An 18,285-nucleotide genomic window follows, 5' to 3' on the forward strand; every position below is an offset into this window, starting at 1 on the left:
TCTTTGTTTCCTAAGCAACACAAGACTGGAGATTTCACTGCCTCTCAGAAGCATCAGCCTAGTTCTTTAACTTTCAGTGCAAACTCAAAAGTCACCAAATTGCTTATGCGGAAGATCTCCAGTTTGTCACCTGTATTAGAATCTTCAGAGAAACATAACCAACAGGATATATATAGGTACAGATATGTAGATAAGCAAGAGGAGATTTATTATGGGAATTGACTCCCAAGATTTTTGAGGCTGAGAAGTCCCATGATCTGCTGTCTGCAAACTAGAGAACCAGGAAAGCCTCTGGTGCAATTCAGTCTGAGCCAGAAAGCCCAAGAACCAGGAGCACCAATGTCCAAAGGCAGGAGAAGATGGATCTCCCAGTTCAAGCAAAGAGAGCAAATTCACCCTTCCTCTACCTTTTTGTTCTATTCAGGTCTTCAGTGGATTGGATGTTGCCCACCCACACTGCTCAGGGTGATCTTCTTTACTCAGTCTACTGATCCAAACGCTAACCTCTTCTGGAAACACACTCAGAAATAATACTTACCAGTTATCTGAGCATCACTTAGCCCAATGAAGATGACACATAAAATTAATCATCACGTCCGCCTAGTCCCATGAAACCACTAAAAGCTTTACTGGTTTCTCTACCCTCCAACAGGCCTCTTCCTGGGCCAATACCCAATCCCAGCCCACAACCAGAATCAGTGAATATCTCCCATGGGGTAGGGGCTGGGGCGTGGGACAGGTCCATAGGGAACAATCTAAAATGTTCTCTCCATTCCATAACTTCAGTCTATTCTTCGTTTTATCTATGTCTTTGTTTCTACAGTTCTCTGATGGCTTTAAAATGTGATTCATTTTTGTAATTTATCCAGCTGTGTCTAGACGTTAGCAGCAGCAGCAATGCCTTTCCATGCCCTATTACACCCTACTTGGAAGAGAAACTTAAATCATCACATTAAAATCCTGTACCGTGATACTATGTATTGTGCTTACCCGCAAGGCCAGGTTTCAAACCCGGCTGCTTGTTTGTTTCATACATTTTCAACATAAAATTGGGGATTCCTGCTACAGTCTTTCCTTGATCTAAGCGGGCACCTCCTTTTAATGCAGAGTGATACACCCCACGGGGCATATTCACCATTTCTTGCTTCACAAGTGATGTAAAAAATTCCTCCAAAGCTGAAAGAAATAAAAGGAGACCAAAAGTAGAGTGAATATAGTATGCTAGAAGAGAAATATTCATTCTTAACTCATACACACACACACCACCAACAACAACTTAGCTATATTTCATGTCAAATTTCACAAAGTAAAAAAACAATTCTTGATTCCCAGCCCTTTTGTAGTCTTCCCCAAACCAGAATATGGCACCCAGTAACTCAAGCTTAAAAACTTAGTCATTCTTAACTCCTCTCTTTCTCACACTCCTTATATGCAGCAAGTCGTTTCAGATCTACCTTTAAAAATATATCTCAAATCCATCAGTTTCTCTCCATTTTCACTGCTACTTGCCCAGTCATTATCTCTCTCTTCCTCATCTGGATAAATTTAAAAACTAGTTCTTGGTTTCTTCTCCTCATGACCACTCCTCTAAACCATCCTCTACCCAGAAAGAAGCTAGAGTTTTATGTCATTTCCTTCCCTAACATCTTTCAATGCTTTTTCACTGTACATAGAATAACGTCAAGACGTCTGACAATGATCAAGGCCTTCTATGACCTAGCCCCTGACTCTCCCCGTGACCTCATCTCTACCACCCACCTTCCTTCCTAGCTGTGTTAAAGACACACTTCCACAAGGCCTTTTTTTCCATTCCTCAATAACACAAAGTTCATATCTAAGTCAAGGCCACTGCACTTGCCATTTCTTCCACCTGGAACACACTAATCCCCAGTGTCCACGTGACTGGCGCCTTCCTGTCATTTAGATATTTTCAGAGAGGCCCTTTATGACTATCCACCATTCTGCAGTAATATCAGTACACGTATTTAAAAAAATTAATTCATTATTTCTTTGTTTGTGTTCCTTCTAATTAAGCCCAAGCTCTTTATTGCTTGACATCTTCACTTATTATAAGGTAATGCAGTACTGTGGGATCAGAAGACAATAGGGTATCCAAACAAAATACCTGACTAGCACTATAGGTTTGTATTCAGTGTTATTTTCCTAAGGACCACTAGAGGTTGCCCAATGCAGAAACAAAAACAACAAAAATTAAAGCTAAACAAATCATATGGAAAACAAAAAAGGAAACCACCACAGGTGCCTGTTATTATAGGAACAAAAAGCAAGAGTCTGTCTACCTAAACTAGAATTTCATTCTGAATAGGTCTAAAAGTCTCCTTTAAATGACCACGATTAAATTAAAGGCAGAAGTACTCACTGGAACATGTATTATGTACCCAGTTCTGTCATTCCTATATAGAACTTTCCTAGGTGCAACAAAGCTTCTCCATTCAAAGCCCAGAGAACACCTGTGTAGTATGTTTTCTATTTACCCCTCCAGATCCACGCTCTCAACCCTACTCTGTGCCCCGGAAGAATAACCTTTCACAACTGCATCATCAGACTCCCTTGTCCTCTGGCTTTTAGTTGGCTTCATCCAATGGGAGACACTGGCAGGAGATCACAGGGTGCAAACAGAGGTGAGAGCATGTAATCCCCAGACACCCTCCCGCAGGACTGCCCCAGGTGGTCTGCATCCCTCTTTTGAAGGGCCTTGCTCCCCTTAGGAGCTTCTTATGACACAGAAGCTCTCTCTTATTCTCCTAACTGCTCCCTTCCCTTACCTCTTCAGGCTGAGGGACATTAACCATTCTTAGATGACTCACCATTGCTTGTGAATTTCCTTTAACCTTGACAACACACCTTTAAGCAGTCCCTTTATTAAACTCTCAATTACTCTCTCTGAATTTCCTGCGAAGACCCTGATCAACACATCATCTAAATGAAAAGTGTGAGTAATATCCAACTGCAGGTCATACATTTCAATTCCTGTATGTACATGCACATGTACGACTGCTTCAAGCTTGGGAGGAGTATAGACTTTTCAGAATGGACCTAAGAATCATGCACTTGTGAGGAAAGAATTTCATGCTTTCTCAGAAGACACCCTATTCTGGTAAAAGCTGATACACGCCAAGAGATAAGTACACATCTACACGAAGACTAACCCAGGAATGAAAATTTGTCTACTTGTCAAGCTCTTCAGAGAATTAAGTATTATCAAATAATTCCAGCCCTGAGAGTAGTTTAAATGAAAGTAAAATACCACGAATGCAAAACCCCAAGAGGACTTTGAACTCTAAGGTTATTCTGGGATACAGGAGGAACTTTGGATAACTGATGGCTTTTTTCTTCCTTGGGCTTACTATTAACCGCAGGGGAGGTCCTAGACTCTGAAGAGCCTTCAGGTAGGAAGTGGGGACGATCAGGAGAAAGAAAAAGGGAACAAGTCCTTAAGGCTTGTTCTGGACATCAGGAGAAAAGAAAAGGTGGACTCTGTCTAAGTTGTACTGTTCAGTTTTCTCTAATGAAAGGAGGCAGGAATTTGGGACAGGAGCTTTGTCTAGCAAGAAGTACTACTATATACTTGGCTGAATTCCTCAGGAATCTCCATGTGGGATGAAACCAAGGATAAAAACTTCTAACATTACAGGCTACTGAGATTATGACTGAGAAGATAAAGATGACATTTCTTGTGTTTATCGAACTTAATTTTGAGAAATTAGATTTTTACATCCATGAACATTCAGGGTAGATTTGGGACAGAATAAGGTAATAGATGCATGCTTGGGAAAATGTTGGCTACTATTGAATTAGAACAACTAGGTATAATTAGAATAATTTTTTAAAATGTCAAGGTCCTGTACACTTTATATCAAAGCTGGAAAAAAAAATTGAACGACCATAAAAGTTAATCTATTTTTTAAAAGCATTAATGTATAGCTCTCAAATACTGGTACCACCATTTCTTTAGGAAGAATATATTTCTAATGATGAAACTACCCAGGAAATTTCTGAAGATTCTAATGATCTTTTCAGTTATCTTATATAAATAAGCTAAAGAACAATTTGAATCAGTGACTTAAAGTCTCACTGAAAATTTGTCTTGTAGAATAAATTTAACTTTTGAGATGAATTTAAATTTTTCAGTGAAAATGGTTGTTTAAACTAGTTCTCCAGTTTATTTTTACTTGAGTCTAACATTTTTCAGTGTGTTTTTGAACACCATACTACCTCAAGCAGTCCCTATAAGACACATAGAAAATAAGTATTTAAGATTAAAGTAAGCTATAATATGTGTTCATCACAAAAGAGCACAATTAATCAGTTAAAATCACTAAAAAAATGCTAGCTTCCCTGACACAAAATAGGAGTCACCTGGTAAAACGGAAGGAGCAGTGAGTGACAACAGTTTGAGATAGCAAGAACCAGGAATGGAAAGATCCACGTCCTTTTCATCACCCTCCTCATCTTCATCTAGGTCATCAGGAATTTGGATTTCTGGTCTTACCTGAAATGATAGAGAAGCCAATACCAAAATATTATGTAAAATCTTTTCCTTTAAAAAATTTAGACTCATTGCTCTACAATGCCAAAAGACCATTAAAATTAATTTTAAAAATCTATTCATTTTCGGATTAACTAAATGGTAAACTCTAATCATCTTATTAGATACACTCCCAGATCCATGTAAAGAACTAATGGTAATATAGTAAGAAAATCACCATAAACCAGCCTAAGCAATGATTACTATAGAAAACTAATAAAATTTTATACCATCTGACAATAAAATGCAAACACACATTCAATATATTGAACTTCTGTAGTTTATAATTAAATATTTGCCTTGTCTGAATACATGTTTTAAAAATTTGTGATTTCAGCCATATTTCTATGACAAAGCTTAAAATCTTCTAGTAGAATATACATAGTAGAGATCAGGAAGACACAGAATGCTGTAGCTGACTTTTTTTTTTTAGACTTAGCAGTTTGTTGCTATGGAATATAAAAACACTAAAATCTGCAGTTGGTAGCTATACTTTATAGTGTCTAATTTGCCATTTGAAGATTTTGTGGTTACTCTGTGATTAGTTAGGTTTATTTGAACCAAAAATTAAAAATGTAAAAAGATTACCACTATTGTAGTTTCCACAAGCTGTAACTGTCAAGCAATTAATTAAATTTTTAATACTTTCAATGACACACCATGATAATGCCCACATGGAGATAATTAAGCATTAGGGGAGGAAATCAAAATATATAAATGTGGTTGCTATAACCATAAAGTGCCAGAACCCAGTCATTACCATTAGCCTGTCTCCCGGAGTTATTTTTAGAAATAATTAACAATTCCTGCAGACTGCCTTTTTCATAGGTCCCCAAAGCACTGTTCCGTTTAGGAACTGCACTGAGTTAGGATTCTTGCAGGGGGATAAAAGCAAACAGAGATAAAATACTTCTCACGTATAATAACCTCAACTCCGATGAAGCCTTTCAATCATAACTAGCGTTCTTTTCAGTAGTGAAGCGCAACCACCACCAAGCACTTTCCAAGACAAGATTTAATTCTGATTCAGTCTTGAGGATCTAATTCTCAGAGGACTGAGCCAGCCATAATTACAGAGACAACAATGACGCATGCTCCGCAGAGGGCATGCCTGCATTTGTTGATATCAGCGCACACCAGAGGAACCCTGGCACCTTTGCAAACCTTTTGGTTCTGACAAGCAGGGTTTTCTGAGTGTCTCTGGTCTGTGTATATACTTGGAATTTGCCACATTTGGTATCATCAAGAGGTATCTTAGAGATTTTAACTAGTCCTAGTTGCCTAAAAAGTTTCAAAAAAAGGAGTTGGTTCTGGGTCTGTTTACCTTGCTTCCTGACTTTTTACACATCATAGTACAAATTGAAAATAATATTTGAACAGCATATGGGGGGAAACAGACAACAATGCTTACAGCTGGAGGCTACATGAATAACACCAGATACTGCACCAGAGCATCAGAGCACTGGGAAGCTCTGCTACATGTCACATTCACAAGTGATAGGAGACTCGGGGAGGTGGAAGCCAGCGGTAAACACTTAAGCTAATATGAAAACTCATAGGGATGGTGAGGATGTGGAGAAATCAGAACGCTCACACACTGTTCGTGGGAAGGTAAAACGGTGCAGCCCCTTTGGAAAACGGTTTGGCAGTTTCTCAAAAAGCGAAATGCAGAGTTACTGTATGGCCCAGCAATTCCACTCCCAGGTATATGACCAAGAGAAGTGAAAACAAATGATCACACAAAACTTGCAGACGAATGTGAATACATTAGTTGTAACAGCAAAAATGGAAGCAACTCAAATATCCATGAGCATATAAACAAAATACGGCACACCTACACGATGGAATATTATTCAATCATAAAAAGGTATGAAGTGCAGATATGTGTTCCACATGAATGAACTTTGGAAACATTATGCTAAGTGAAGGAAGCCAGTCACGAAAGATCACATGCTATATGATTTCATTATAGGAAAGGTTCAGGACAGGTAAATTTACAGAGACAGAAAGTAGATTAAAGGTTGCTTAGCACTGGGGGGAAAGAAAGGGGTAATGGGGATTGATTGCTAATAAGACGATCTAAAATTAGATTGTGGCAGCTCTGTGATTAGTTGCACAGTTCTCTGAATACACTAAAACCACTTGAATTGCATGCTGTAAATGGGTGAATTGTATGGAATGCGGATTATATCTCAGTAAAGTTATTTAAAAAGAAAGGAAGGAAGAAGGGAGGAAGGGAGGCGATAGGAAAGAGAGGAAAGGGGAGGGGAGAGTGTGGGTTGGACGAGGGGCAGCAGAAGAGGCAGCAGCACAAGCGGAAGCATAGGAAATAGAGGCGGAAGCTGCCACCACCTTCAGAGGGACCTCAGCTGGTGGATGAACTAGGCCAAGTGACCAATGCTCCAATTCCAGAATTATGTAGTATAAAAGGAATCTGATCTTTTTTGCACACATTTTAGCCTATCCAGTTTAACTGCTCAATGAGTCACAGCACACAGGCCATCAATATTTCCGACAGCCACTAAAGAAGACCTACTAGGTTGGGGATTTTAAAAAAAAAGATCCGTTCATCCATCTTAAGTTGTCTAATTTTGCATTCACATAACTGCACCCTTATATTAATTTATCTGCTGTGCGATAAACAACATATGTCTGCATCTTACATACACATATATGTTAACAAAGACACTAGAGATGTACTGTAATTTATTTTATTTTATTTTATTTATTTATTTTTGGCTGCATTGGGTCTTCGTTGCTGCTCATGGGCTTTCTCTAGTTGCAGTGAGCGGGGGCTACTCTTCGTTGTAGTGCGCGGACTTCTCATTGCCATGGTTTCTCTTGCTGCAGAGCACGGGCTCCAGGCACGTGGGCTTCAGTAGTTGTGGCTCACGGGCTCTAGAGCGCAGGCTCAGTAGTTGTGGCACAGGGGCTTAAGTTGCTCCACGGCATGTGGGATCTTCCAGGACCAGGGCTAGAACCCATGTCCCTGCGTTGGCAGGCAGATTCTTAACCACTGCGCTGCCAGGGAAGCCCCAATGTACTGTAATTTAAGTATAGATGATATACTCTGCCTACTTATAATGGTATGATTACACCTTCAATTTTGTTTCTTCAAAGGTGAGCTGATTCTCCTGAACTAAGTAGCACTTATTGTTAGACTTTGGTTTCATGGCATTTCCCTACTCCTCTGTTCATCTCTTAAAGAAGTATTTGTTCCAGCTTCCCTATGCTAGTCCCAGTCTTTTCCCTTTGTTTGTATGCAACAAGTGAATAAGATCAACATAAGTACAACTAAGGAAAATCAAGGGAAGTCATATGAAAAAATACTTGTTAAAATTATAAAATGTTGCTAACTATATTACATTAGCTACTCAAACATCCAGGAAAAAACTGTCTATTTAGAACACACACACACACACACACACACACACGCACATACGCACACCAACTACACGCTTCCAATTATAGCTAAGCTTTGTTGAAGAAACTTAAAGGGAGAGCCAAATATAAAACGATAAATTACTTTTAAAATCTGCTTTAAGTTGAATATTGGAAAGCTTATTCTACAAAATGCCTTACTTACTACATTTTCTGAGCCAGATAACCTTTCAACCACGTTTCTGTGTGTGCAACCTAAGAAAATCCAGGAGTTTGTGCATAAACAGAGGATTTATTTGGAACTCGTTAAGTATCTGCATAAATTCATTTAAGAAGAGAAACAGCTTCTGATGAAATCAATAACATTCACTTAAATCAAAGCGGAACAGGTTACACCACATTAATACCAACCCAGGGTGCATAAGAAGTTCTTTTATATTACTCGCTTCTCAAATTAACTCCAGAAATCAACAACACTATCTTAAGAGCTCTATAATAAAAAGTTTAATTTTTAAGCAGCCAAGCATTTTTTAAAGAACCCAAGTCAGAGAGAAGAGTCAACCTAAATGTTTATCAATTACTGACTGTTTTACCAGAAAAACCATTCTTTATAGTTTTTTTGGTTTGTTTTTCTGTTTTGTTTCATTTTGGGGGTGTCAGGGGGCATTAAAGAAGGCAAAGGAGAAGGATAAATAGCTAAAAAGACAAAGAAATACAAACTAAAAGGGAAAAATCATTCATGTCTATTTTTTAACACTGAAATCAACAGGTCCTCAAAGAAGCCCCCCCGAAATTTTTTGACCAACTTTAGACTTGCATGTTTCAAGTGATTAACAATAATATTTTTACAAACCAACAAACACATGGATTCATTCACCGGCCTTATTTCCGTAGTGTAGTGGTTATCACGTTCACCTCACACATGGTTTCATTCAACATTCCCAGCTCATAAGACAGCCTAGCACTTAGTATACGTCCAATAAATAATCACTAAACCAATGCAAGTGTTAAGTGTCTATCATCAACGATCCCACAAAACTTCCTAATAACAAACCAGTGACAAGAAAGATGAGTTAATGAATCTGCTATTCAAATCCCTGGCTCACATGATATCTCATTCAGCTCTACTCTCCATTGGTATTTTCCATCTTACCTTAGGTGGTACTGCTTCGTTTAACCCTAAATATTCCTTCTGATGTCTGTCACTCCTTTAATGCCTTCTGTTTTACCAGCCTGTTAGCTTTCTTTCAACAAGTTTCACAGTTTAAGTTGATGCAGCAATGAACAAGAAATCTTTCTTTGATACATTTAAGGGTGTACTTACAAAAGTAGTTGAATTATAATCCACAAAAGTCACCATGTGGATAGTATCTTTTAAAAAAATTCTCTTTTTAAAAAAAAATTTCTACTTGAAATTCACTGTATGTTCTGTGAAAAGATTATTTCACAAGTTTCCACAAATAGAAAAAGAGAACCTGTACACCTTTCACTGGAAAGGTATACAAGTAGCCTTCAGTTTTGTGAGTAAACCAAACTGCCCTTGGTGCAGAGTGAGTAAACTCTGACAACAAGGAGGAATCTTAGATTTTACACTAGAGAAGTCCCTACCTGGCAGAGACTTTTGAAACAGTTGAAAGTATGCTTTTATAGAAAGTGAGCCACAGTTTCACATCACTGCCACTATCTACAAAACAGAGGTGGGATCTGGGGTTGCACCCTTAGCCTTCAGGGACTTGTTTGGAATATAAACATACTGACCATTTTCTGGACTTTTAGTTCTTAGATATTCTAACAGCCAAACTGAAAATCAGTAATTAATAAAAAGAAGAACAATGCATGGTGTGGTCTTGGAAGTAATGATTCTCCATGCGGAGGAAGGTCCTCTATATCAGAAACTGGGGGTTGAAATGGGGTGGACTCTTTTAAACCATATGTCCTCTCATCTTAATCTCAGTTAAGAATATCCACGGTAGTGAACCTCTGTTACATATGAGAGGGAATCACATCCTAGAAGCGGGTTAGGGCAGAAAAAAGGTTGAAAAGCATGGCTAAAATCAGTCTTAGAGACTTCCTTTACAGCTCTTCACGCTCTGCTGGTGAAAACCCAAGCATATATAGTACATCACTACCCTTTATGTTGGAAGGTATAAAGAGCTATTTATGGTTATTCAGGAATCAGAGGATATAGAAGCGTTAGATTAAGAAAGTATCTAATATTTGACTGCGTACAGCACTTAGCTGAGTAATAACTCTAACAAAGACAACCAGAAACTAAACATAACCCTCAAGTAGGATAAAATAGAAACATAACATTATTTAAAGAGGTAGAGACTAAACAGTCAAGAGTATATGGGAGTTACTTAATAAAAGCTATCATTCCAGCTGGAATGTTTCAGTAATAATAGCTAAAAATAAAGGTAATCATTATGTTGTGATCTAAATTACCAATTGCTTATTTAAAATAATATAGGGACTTCCCTGGTGGTCCAGTGGTTAAGACTCTGCACTCCCAGTGCAGGGGGTCAGGGTTCGATCCCTGGTCAGGGAACTAGATCCTGCATGCATGTCACAACTAAGAACCCACGTGCTGCTACAAAGATCCCGCACGTGCCTCAACTAACACCCAGTGCAGCCAAAAAATATATATGTATGTATATATATAAAATAAGAAAAAGTATCTTTCCAGATAGTGTAGGTAATCTATTGGTAGGAGTTTACATACCAAATTTACATGTAATTTTTCCCTTTTTCTTTACCTCTCTCTCTCTTTTTTCAAAAGCTATGGGTATTGCTAGTCACCATGGTGTAGTCTGAAATCCCATCTTTTTAAATTTTACGAGTCATAGGACATCTTTTGTTAAGGCTTCCTGTTTGTGATAACTGCACAACAAGCTGGCCGATCTGTCTTCGAGTCCTCAGTGACACGGGAAATCCTGCCTCACTTAGGATTTGATTTTACAAGAGCCTATCTTCAGTCCCTCCAATTCAATTCAGTGAACAGAAGTTTGCCTGGTTACTACTGGCATCTAGTCTCTGCATAAGCTCAACCCAGAAGAAAAAGTCAACTCATTTTAATGCCTGAGGATCCCAAGAAATTCACAATAAAACTTGCCACTTCACCTCAAGGACAGATTCTGGGTAATGTTACGCATAACTTCTTCTAAAACAATGTCTTCCTTACACTCTAAAGGCATTAAATAACCATTTGTATGCCTTTGAATTACAGTAACACTAAATGTGAAATCATACACTTAGGGACTTCCCTGGTGGTGCAGTGGTTAAGTATCTGCCTGCCAATGCAGAGGATACGGGTTCGAGCCCTGGTGCAGGAAGATCCCACGTGCTGTGGAGCAACTAAGGCCATGCGCCACAACTACTGAGCCTGCACTCTATAGCCCACGAGCCACAACTACTGAGCCCTCGTGCCTAGAGCCTGTGCTCCGCCACAAGAGAAACCGCCACGATGAGAAGCCCCGTGCACTGTAACGAAGAGTAGCCCGCACTCGCCACAACTAAAGAAAGCCTGCGCACAGCAATAAAGACTCAATGCAGCCATTAAATAAATAAATAAATAAGTAAATAGTTTTTAAAAAGAAAGAAATCATACACTTAACTCCTTAATATAACCTGATAATTTAAAGCTGGTTATACTAGGTAGGTAGTAGAAAAGGTTGTATGTTTTTAGTCTAGTCTAAAAACTAAGATAATATCTCACAGTGTGTTAACCCTTAAAAGAGAGTGATACTTTCTTCATCCAGTTCTCTGGGACTAACCTATATATCATTTCAAAGTAAACAAATAAATAGCAGATTTTTTTCCGACGGCATTTCAATTCTGTATCACAAATAAAGATCTCTGGCTGCTCAGGTGGTAGAAAACCTTACTCTGAGCAGGCCGTGCTTGGATGTGAAGTTCAAGATGGCACACTAACTGGGTAAGGTGGTTCCTATAGTGACACAGACCTTGCCCTGGGCACAGGGCAATGCAGTCATACACCAAGTCCCCTTACAGAGATTTCATTTTCACCTTCCATCTGCTTCAGTTCATTATCTGTGAAGTCTAAGACCTCTACAGTCTACTACAGATTAAACAAATTATAAATATAAATTCTTATCTTTTATGGACAACATATCTAGAGTTACAGGTAAGAATTCCCTAAGCAGGGGATATAAGTAAAGTTATAAAACGTAGCAGTAAAGAGATACCGGTAAGAAAGCAGAAAAACCTACCTGTTCAGGCAGATGAAGAATGGTGTGCTCCCTGGCACCGAAGTGTGACAGAGATTTATATGCAGCATTTGCTACAACTGGGTCCTAGATAGAGTAGAAGTAAGATAAACAAAAGAAACAACATATATTAAACATCAACTCTGGAGGCAGAAAGAAAATCTTCCCTGACCAACCTCAAAGTTCTATAGTCAGTGCTTTGGAAATGGTATTCAAGCCTTGCTTAGTATGTCCCAATTAAAAATAGAGAGAAAACAGCACTGGACAGAGGCATCAGAAAAACCACATTTCTATCCTAGCTGGGACATTAAACATAAAATAACTCCTAATTGCTCAAGTCCCCATGAGGTGGTATGGTTTAGCGGAAGGAGTACGAGGGTATAGAGTTTGATAGGCCTGGAAGTGGACTCTGAGTCTCCGGCTACTCCCTGGGAGAGCTGGTCTTCTGGAATCTAAGCTTTTTCACTCATGAGCCAGGTGGAACATCACCAACGCCCTCTGCTCTATACTCCTTGATTGGAAATGACATTCGAAAAATGGAGAGTATACACGCTACTGTATATAAAATAGATAACTAATAAGGACCTACTGTACAGCACAGGGAACTCTACTCAGTACTCCATAAGGGCCTATATGGGAAAAGAATCTAAAAAAGAGTGGATATATGTATATGTATAACTGATTCACTTTGCTGTACACCTGAAACTAACACAACACTGTAAATCAGCTATACTCCAATAAAAATTTTTAAAAAACCAAAAACAAACAAAAAATGGAGCGGACTTTTTGTTTGATGTGCTTATCGGTGGGGAAGGGGCAAAGCAGGAAAGAGGAAGGACCTTTAAAAGCAGAGACAATGGCAACAGTCCCTCTTCATATCTGTCAGTGTCACAAAGTAACAAGTGCATTTTATGGTGAAAATGTATTAACTGGCATAAATTAAGAATAACTTTTAAAACCTAAATTTATTAATAGTCACAATTCTTTTAAAACCAAGAAGGCATCATTTCGAGGGAGTTATATTTTTATCCTAAGAGTCTTATTTCACAGTTCTTTCCCCAGTTTGGTTCTGTTTCACTGACGCCCTTGTGACAGTACCCTGTTTTGAGTGTGGTTCCAGAGGAAGCTGAGGACTTGAACTTTAAAATTCTGAAAAATCAACAAACAACAGAATAAAACTTTAAGACAAAGATAAAATTGAGAGCAAACAATCTAAAGTAGCAAATGTGGAAATTAAATCACTTTAAAAATTATGCCACTAGTAACTGACTTAATCTGTACTTATCCATCATTCATAAAATGAAAATACTCAGAAACAGACTCATCATCTAAACATATGGATATGTTAAACAAGGTGAAATTTTAAGATTACTGAATTTAGAAACCTAACCATTTCTTACTGATCTCTCAAGTCTTAGTACAAATGTCACTCTCCTTTTTCATGCCTCTATTCCTAACCCCCTACCCAGAGGAGAGCTCTCCCTTCTCTAGGCGGCCATACGGCACATGGCACAATTTAGCATCTAACGTGATTATCTGTGTATGTGGTCAACTCCCTACTAGCTTGTACACTCCTTAAAGCGGTAGCTGTCTTTCTCATTTCAAAGGCCAGTACATAAAGAATATAAAGCCCAGTTCCTCAAATGACAAATATTTAATAACTCATTGAGCATAAAAAGCCATTTATCTTCCAACACTCAATGTCTTCTTAATTTCAGCCACATCTAACTTCTTGCTCTGCTAATCGTATGAGGTTCTTCTATACCTCCTTGTGTTTGTATATTCTCTTAAAAACGTCAATGAAAAGCAACATTTTATTAATTCTTCACAATCCTAGTCTAATAGCACCGACTAAATAAGGTTTCCTTAGATTTCTCCTAAGAATGTTTGTCACTTCCACCACCACACTCTTGTAGCCCTTTGAGTAACTGTGCTCATCAAATGTTATTATAATTATTATTGCTTATGTCTATATCTTTTACCAACTTTTGAGCTTTCAGAAGGCAGGGACTGACAACATGGTATAATGGAAAAATATAGCCTTGGAGCTAGAAAGTCCTGGGTTTAGAAAACAGCTTTCACTTAGAAACTACAGTGTTGGTTCAGTTACTTGTTTTGCATGTAGCAGATACTCAATAAATATTTGTTTAATGAATGGATAGACCTCTTAAAACCTCAGATTCTTTTGCTATAAAATGAAAAATAATAACTTCCTATCAGATATTAGAACTAATTGATATAAAGTAACTGGAAGAGCGCTGGGGAATATAATAACTACTTAAAATAGTGTCTATTATTGTTTATTAGTATCTCTAAGGCCTAGCACAGTTCTAATAAATATATTCTGAGTCAATGAATGAATGATCAAGCACTTTGCAAAGCAATTCAGAAAATATACAAATTGAAACATGGACTCTATTTTCAACAAGCTTATATGTTAATGGAGAAAATATATGTATACATATACGTGTAGTAGAAAATAGAAATAAATGTTCTTAAGACAGTATAGCTAAAGAACTTTGGGAGCAAACAGACTCCTGTTGAAGAAAAATTCTCAAAGGATGAGATAACTTAAACCAATTCTTTATTTCCTAAAATAGACTTTAAAATTAGAGGTGAAAAAGAAGGTAATACTAGACAGAGAGAACAACATGAACAAAGGAAAAGCAATGGAAAAATTTGGAAGCGGAGAAGGAATCTACAATGGTTTGGTTTTTCTGGAGTGCAGGAGGCGGAAAAGCAGAATGAGGCCAATTCTAAGAGACCTTATTGGCTCCATATAAAGAAACTGGACTTCACTTTTGGTAAACACAAGGCATTTGAGGTGACTAGGGATAGCAACGACCTAAGAAATGTTTTGGGAAAACTATATTCAACTTGGGCTTACATACAAACAAACTCTAAGCACTTAATAGAAAACAAATTATTTAAACACACACAGGAAGAGACAGGCGGAGGGAGGGAGAAAGGAAGGGAGGGAGGGAGAAAGTGGGGGAGGCGGGGAGGAAGGGAGAGACAGAGCGACAGACGGGAGAGGGCTTTTCCCTACGTTTCTTTACTTCTGCTGCCAGGTGGGCTCTGATCACTGAAGTAATCTCCCTACTAGGAGGAAACTGATGGATGAAATGGTCCCCAAGCCATCTGTCTGAATAACAGAGGAATCCTAATGTTATTATAAGCATGAAGATAAACCAAAATAAAATGTCACTGAAAAGGAATGTAAAATTTGAAGGAAAAAAAAATCGTCCAAAAGACAACTTACAGCTTACCAATGTAAGCAAACATAAAAAACACACAAGCCACTTCATAAATTCAATGTAAGAAAAACTGAAAGTACAAGCAATACAAAAGTATATGAGTTCAGCCCTTGAAGACAGAAAATAAATATACGTATCACTGCATACAAAGTCCTTATTTTGTGTTTTAGTATGGGCTCCTTATCAGTAGCCTGGCAGATTTTCTGACAACATGGGGTATGTACCCATGAACAGTGGCCATAAAAAAGACTGTTGGTGAACTATATACTCTAGGAGTCTCGAATTGATTCTTTTTTTAATACCCCAAAACAAAAGCCCAAATGTGAGAATAAACTCACAATATCCTGTATTGGTTCATTCATTCATTCAACAACTAGGTTCTGAATATACATTATGTACCATGCTAGGTATTGTGTCCTTGGTAAGGACAAATTTGATTTTATTCACTGTGTAGCATTTAGAATGATTAGAAGTATTATCCTACAATCCTGTCTTCTCATGTGATCTAAAACAAGTAAGGGACTATTCTTGGAATCTTACAGAGGGCCAGTTTATCAAAGTCTGTGAAGCACTAAATCAAACTAAAGGTTCACCAAGACTTCAAGTGGAAATCAATTGAGGCTCTTTGAAGGAAAAGTCAATAAAAAGGTGAGCTTGAAAGGGGATATGGCTACAAACGTGGAGATATAAATGAATCTGCCACCCTCTCGTTTCATTCAAAGAAGAGATAACAGAGAAAATGTTAAACAGAAGTACGTGAATCTTACAGCAAAACATCTTCCACCAAGTGTTTCAATTCATTACAATGACAAACATTGCCTAGTTCATAAAATTATTTTCCTCTCCTAGGACAGGTTGATTTTACAATCATCTTCATTGAAGAGTATACACGAAAAGCAAAGCTATATATAGAAAATGTAAACTAATTAACTAACACGTAAAAAATCAAATCTCTATGCCTAAGCTAGAGAAAACCCACAAATGACCCACAAATAGTATATGTCTATACTACTCAGAAGCCTGCCCTGCCTTACTAAAGCCTTTGTAACACTTTTTAGAATTTAAAACACCAACAAAATGCATTTAAACTGTTGGCCTCGTGAATTCTATTATTTTAAGAAACACTATTTTAACATATGGGCTTTAAAAAATCTTGACTATACTTTCATAATAAAAACTTGGCATCCTTCACGTAAATAAATCTCAAAGACAGAGGACTGATAAGGGTGGATATCCTCCTACTCCTAGGAGTCCATAAAGATATCAACATGTTCACAGAACAAAAAGTGCTAAATGATTTTTGGCAAACAAAAGATACGAATATTTTTTCCCAAAAGTTATGATAAAGCACATGTCTTCCCAATGTAGAAACAGACAATTTATTGAGCTCTGAATGCATACCTCATATTCAGCTGTATTGACTGTTAAGGAAGGAACCAGAGAAAACAGTTCACTGAGGGTCTTCAAAATGAGAGGTCTCATGTCACAACTCAGCTTTGGGGAGAGAGCATTCCAAGTGGAGCGAATACAAACCACCTGTGAAGCAAATACAAAAGTCAATGTCGAACAAAATCCCAGCTCATATGATGCCGTTAGTAAAGAGTACTGTCTTTCATTATAAGGAAACTTAAGAACAAGAACACTCCTAGCAGTTAAGATCTGATAAATCATCATTCCTCAAAAGAAATTATTTAAACTAATATAAACTGTTGTTGAAGAAGATCCAGCCTGCCTCACACTACTGCTTTTTTACTTTATTTTGGTTAACCAAAGAAGCAAAGCTTTGTCGCTCTCCCTCACGCACAAATACACACAAAATTCACTCCAGGTTAGCTACAAACATTGTTGAATAGCCATTCTCTGAAACCAAGAAGGGTGAGATAATGCTAGAACATTTCTAAATCCAGGTATTCACAGTTCTCATAGTTTTCTAGTCTTGCTGAAACTGTATCAGCACTCAGAAAATTGGGATGTTAGCATACATAAATCAAACACTCTCAAATCATCTTACAAACTTCTAAATGAGGTAGGTGAATAATTTTATTATTTAAAATAATAACTTAAAACTTTGTTTAAAAAGTCATTTCAGATTTTTAAGAGGCTGTTACATGCTAAAATAAAACTAACAAAAATGTTATTGTTAGCTTGACCCAATTCCCTTAAACCAAGTATTCTTAAGCCATTTCAAGATCTGTTTTTAAGGATATTCAAATATCTTAAGTTCAATTCCAACTACAATGGAGGATTTCTTCACTTACAGATATTTGATTAAAATTTTAAAACTCAGGCAGGAAGAGTGGCAGCACAGATCAATCAGATAGAGTTTAACAAGGATTAATCTTTCTAAACCACTACAATCTCTTCTCTTAAGCTTCAATTAACACACACAATTTATCTTCATCTACAAACATAAATTATTTAGGAAACACTACATGAGTTGACAAGTGAAAAGATGTTAAAGATAAATGAATAATATATACTTAAAGACACAGATTAAGGAGAGACTCAAAGAAGACAGCAGAAAGAGTATCTCAGAAAACTTGGATTCAGTGCTTTTGCTCTTATTTTCCACCTTCCATGAAACAGCAGAAAAATGTTCTTTGACTTGAGATCCACTACAAATTTGGATTCCACTAGCATTCACTAAGGGCAGTACTGTCAGGCATGACAGTAGGTACATTTATACAAAGTAGCTCTAATATTACAAATCATCAGTATTTGAAATAAAAAAGAAACCAATTCTTTAAAAGCTATCAATTCAACATCGAGTATATACCCAGAGTAGTATACAGCACTAAGAGGAACAATAAAATACAAAACATAATCTAACCCTTCAAAGAATTTACCACCATATCAAAAAGGAAGAGAAATG

At 37.5% G+C, this 18,285-nt stretch overlaps 1 protein-coding gene across 4 annotated transcripts in view; it reads right to left on the bottom strand.

Moving 5' to 3' along the window:
- FOCAD (focadhesin) overlaps positions 1 to 18,285 on the bottom strand; it is a 312,830-nt gene that overhangs the window by 105,604 nt on the left and 188,941 nt on the right. For all 4 annotated transcript variants that reach the window (XM_004286219.3, XM_033417332.2, XM_033417330.2 and 1 more), the window contains 5 exons: positions 16,815 to 16,949; positions 13,255 to 13,305; positions 12,160 to 12,243; positions 4,381 to 4,513; positions 991 to 1,176 (listed from right to left, as the gene is read on the bottom strand). In XM_004286219.3, coding sequence (XP_004286267.2) covers positions 991 to 1,176; positions 4,381 to 4,513; positions 12,160 to 12,243; positions 13,255 to 13,305; positions 16,815 to 16,949 — 589 coding nt within the window. The remainder of the gene's footprint in view (positions 1 to 990; positions 1,177 to 4,380; positions 4,514 to 12,159; positions 12,244 to 13,254; positions 13,306 to 16,814; positions 16,950 to 18,285) is intronic.

Source organism: Orcinus orca, chromosome 6 (assembly GCF_937001465.1).
Source record: "Orcinus orca chromosome 6, mOrcOrc1.1, whole genome shotgun sequence".
NCBI classification, from domain to species: Eukaryota; Metazoa; Chordata; class Mammalia; order Artiodactyla; family Delphinidae; genus Orcinus; species Orcinus orca.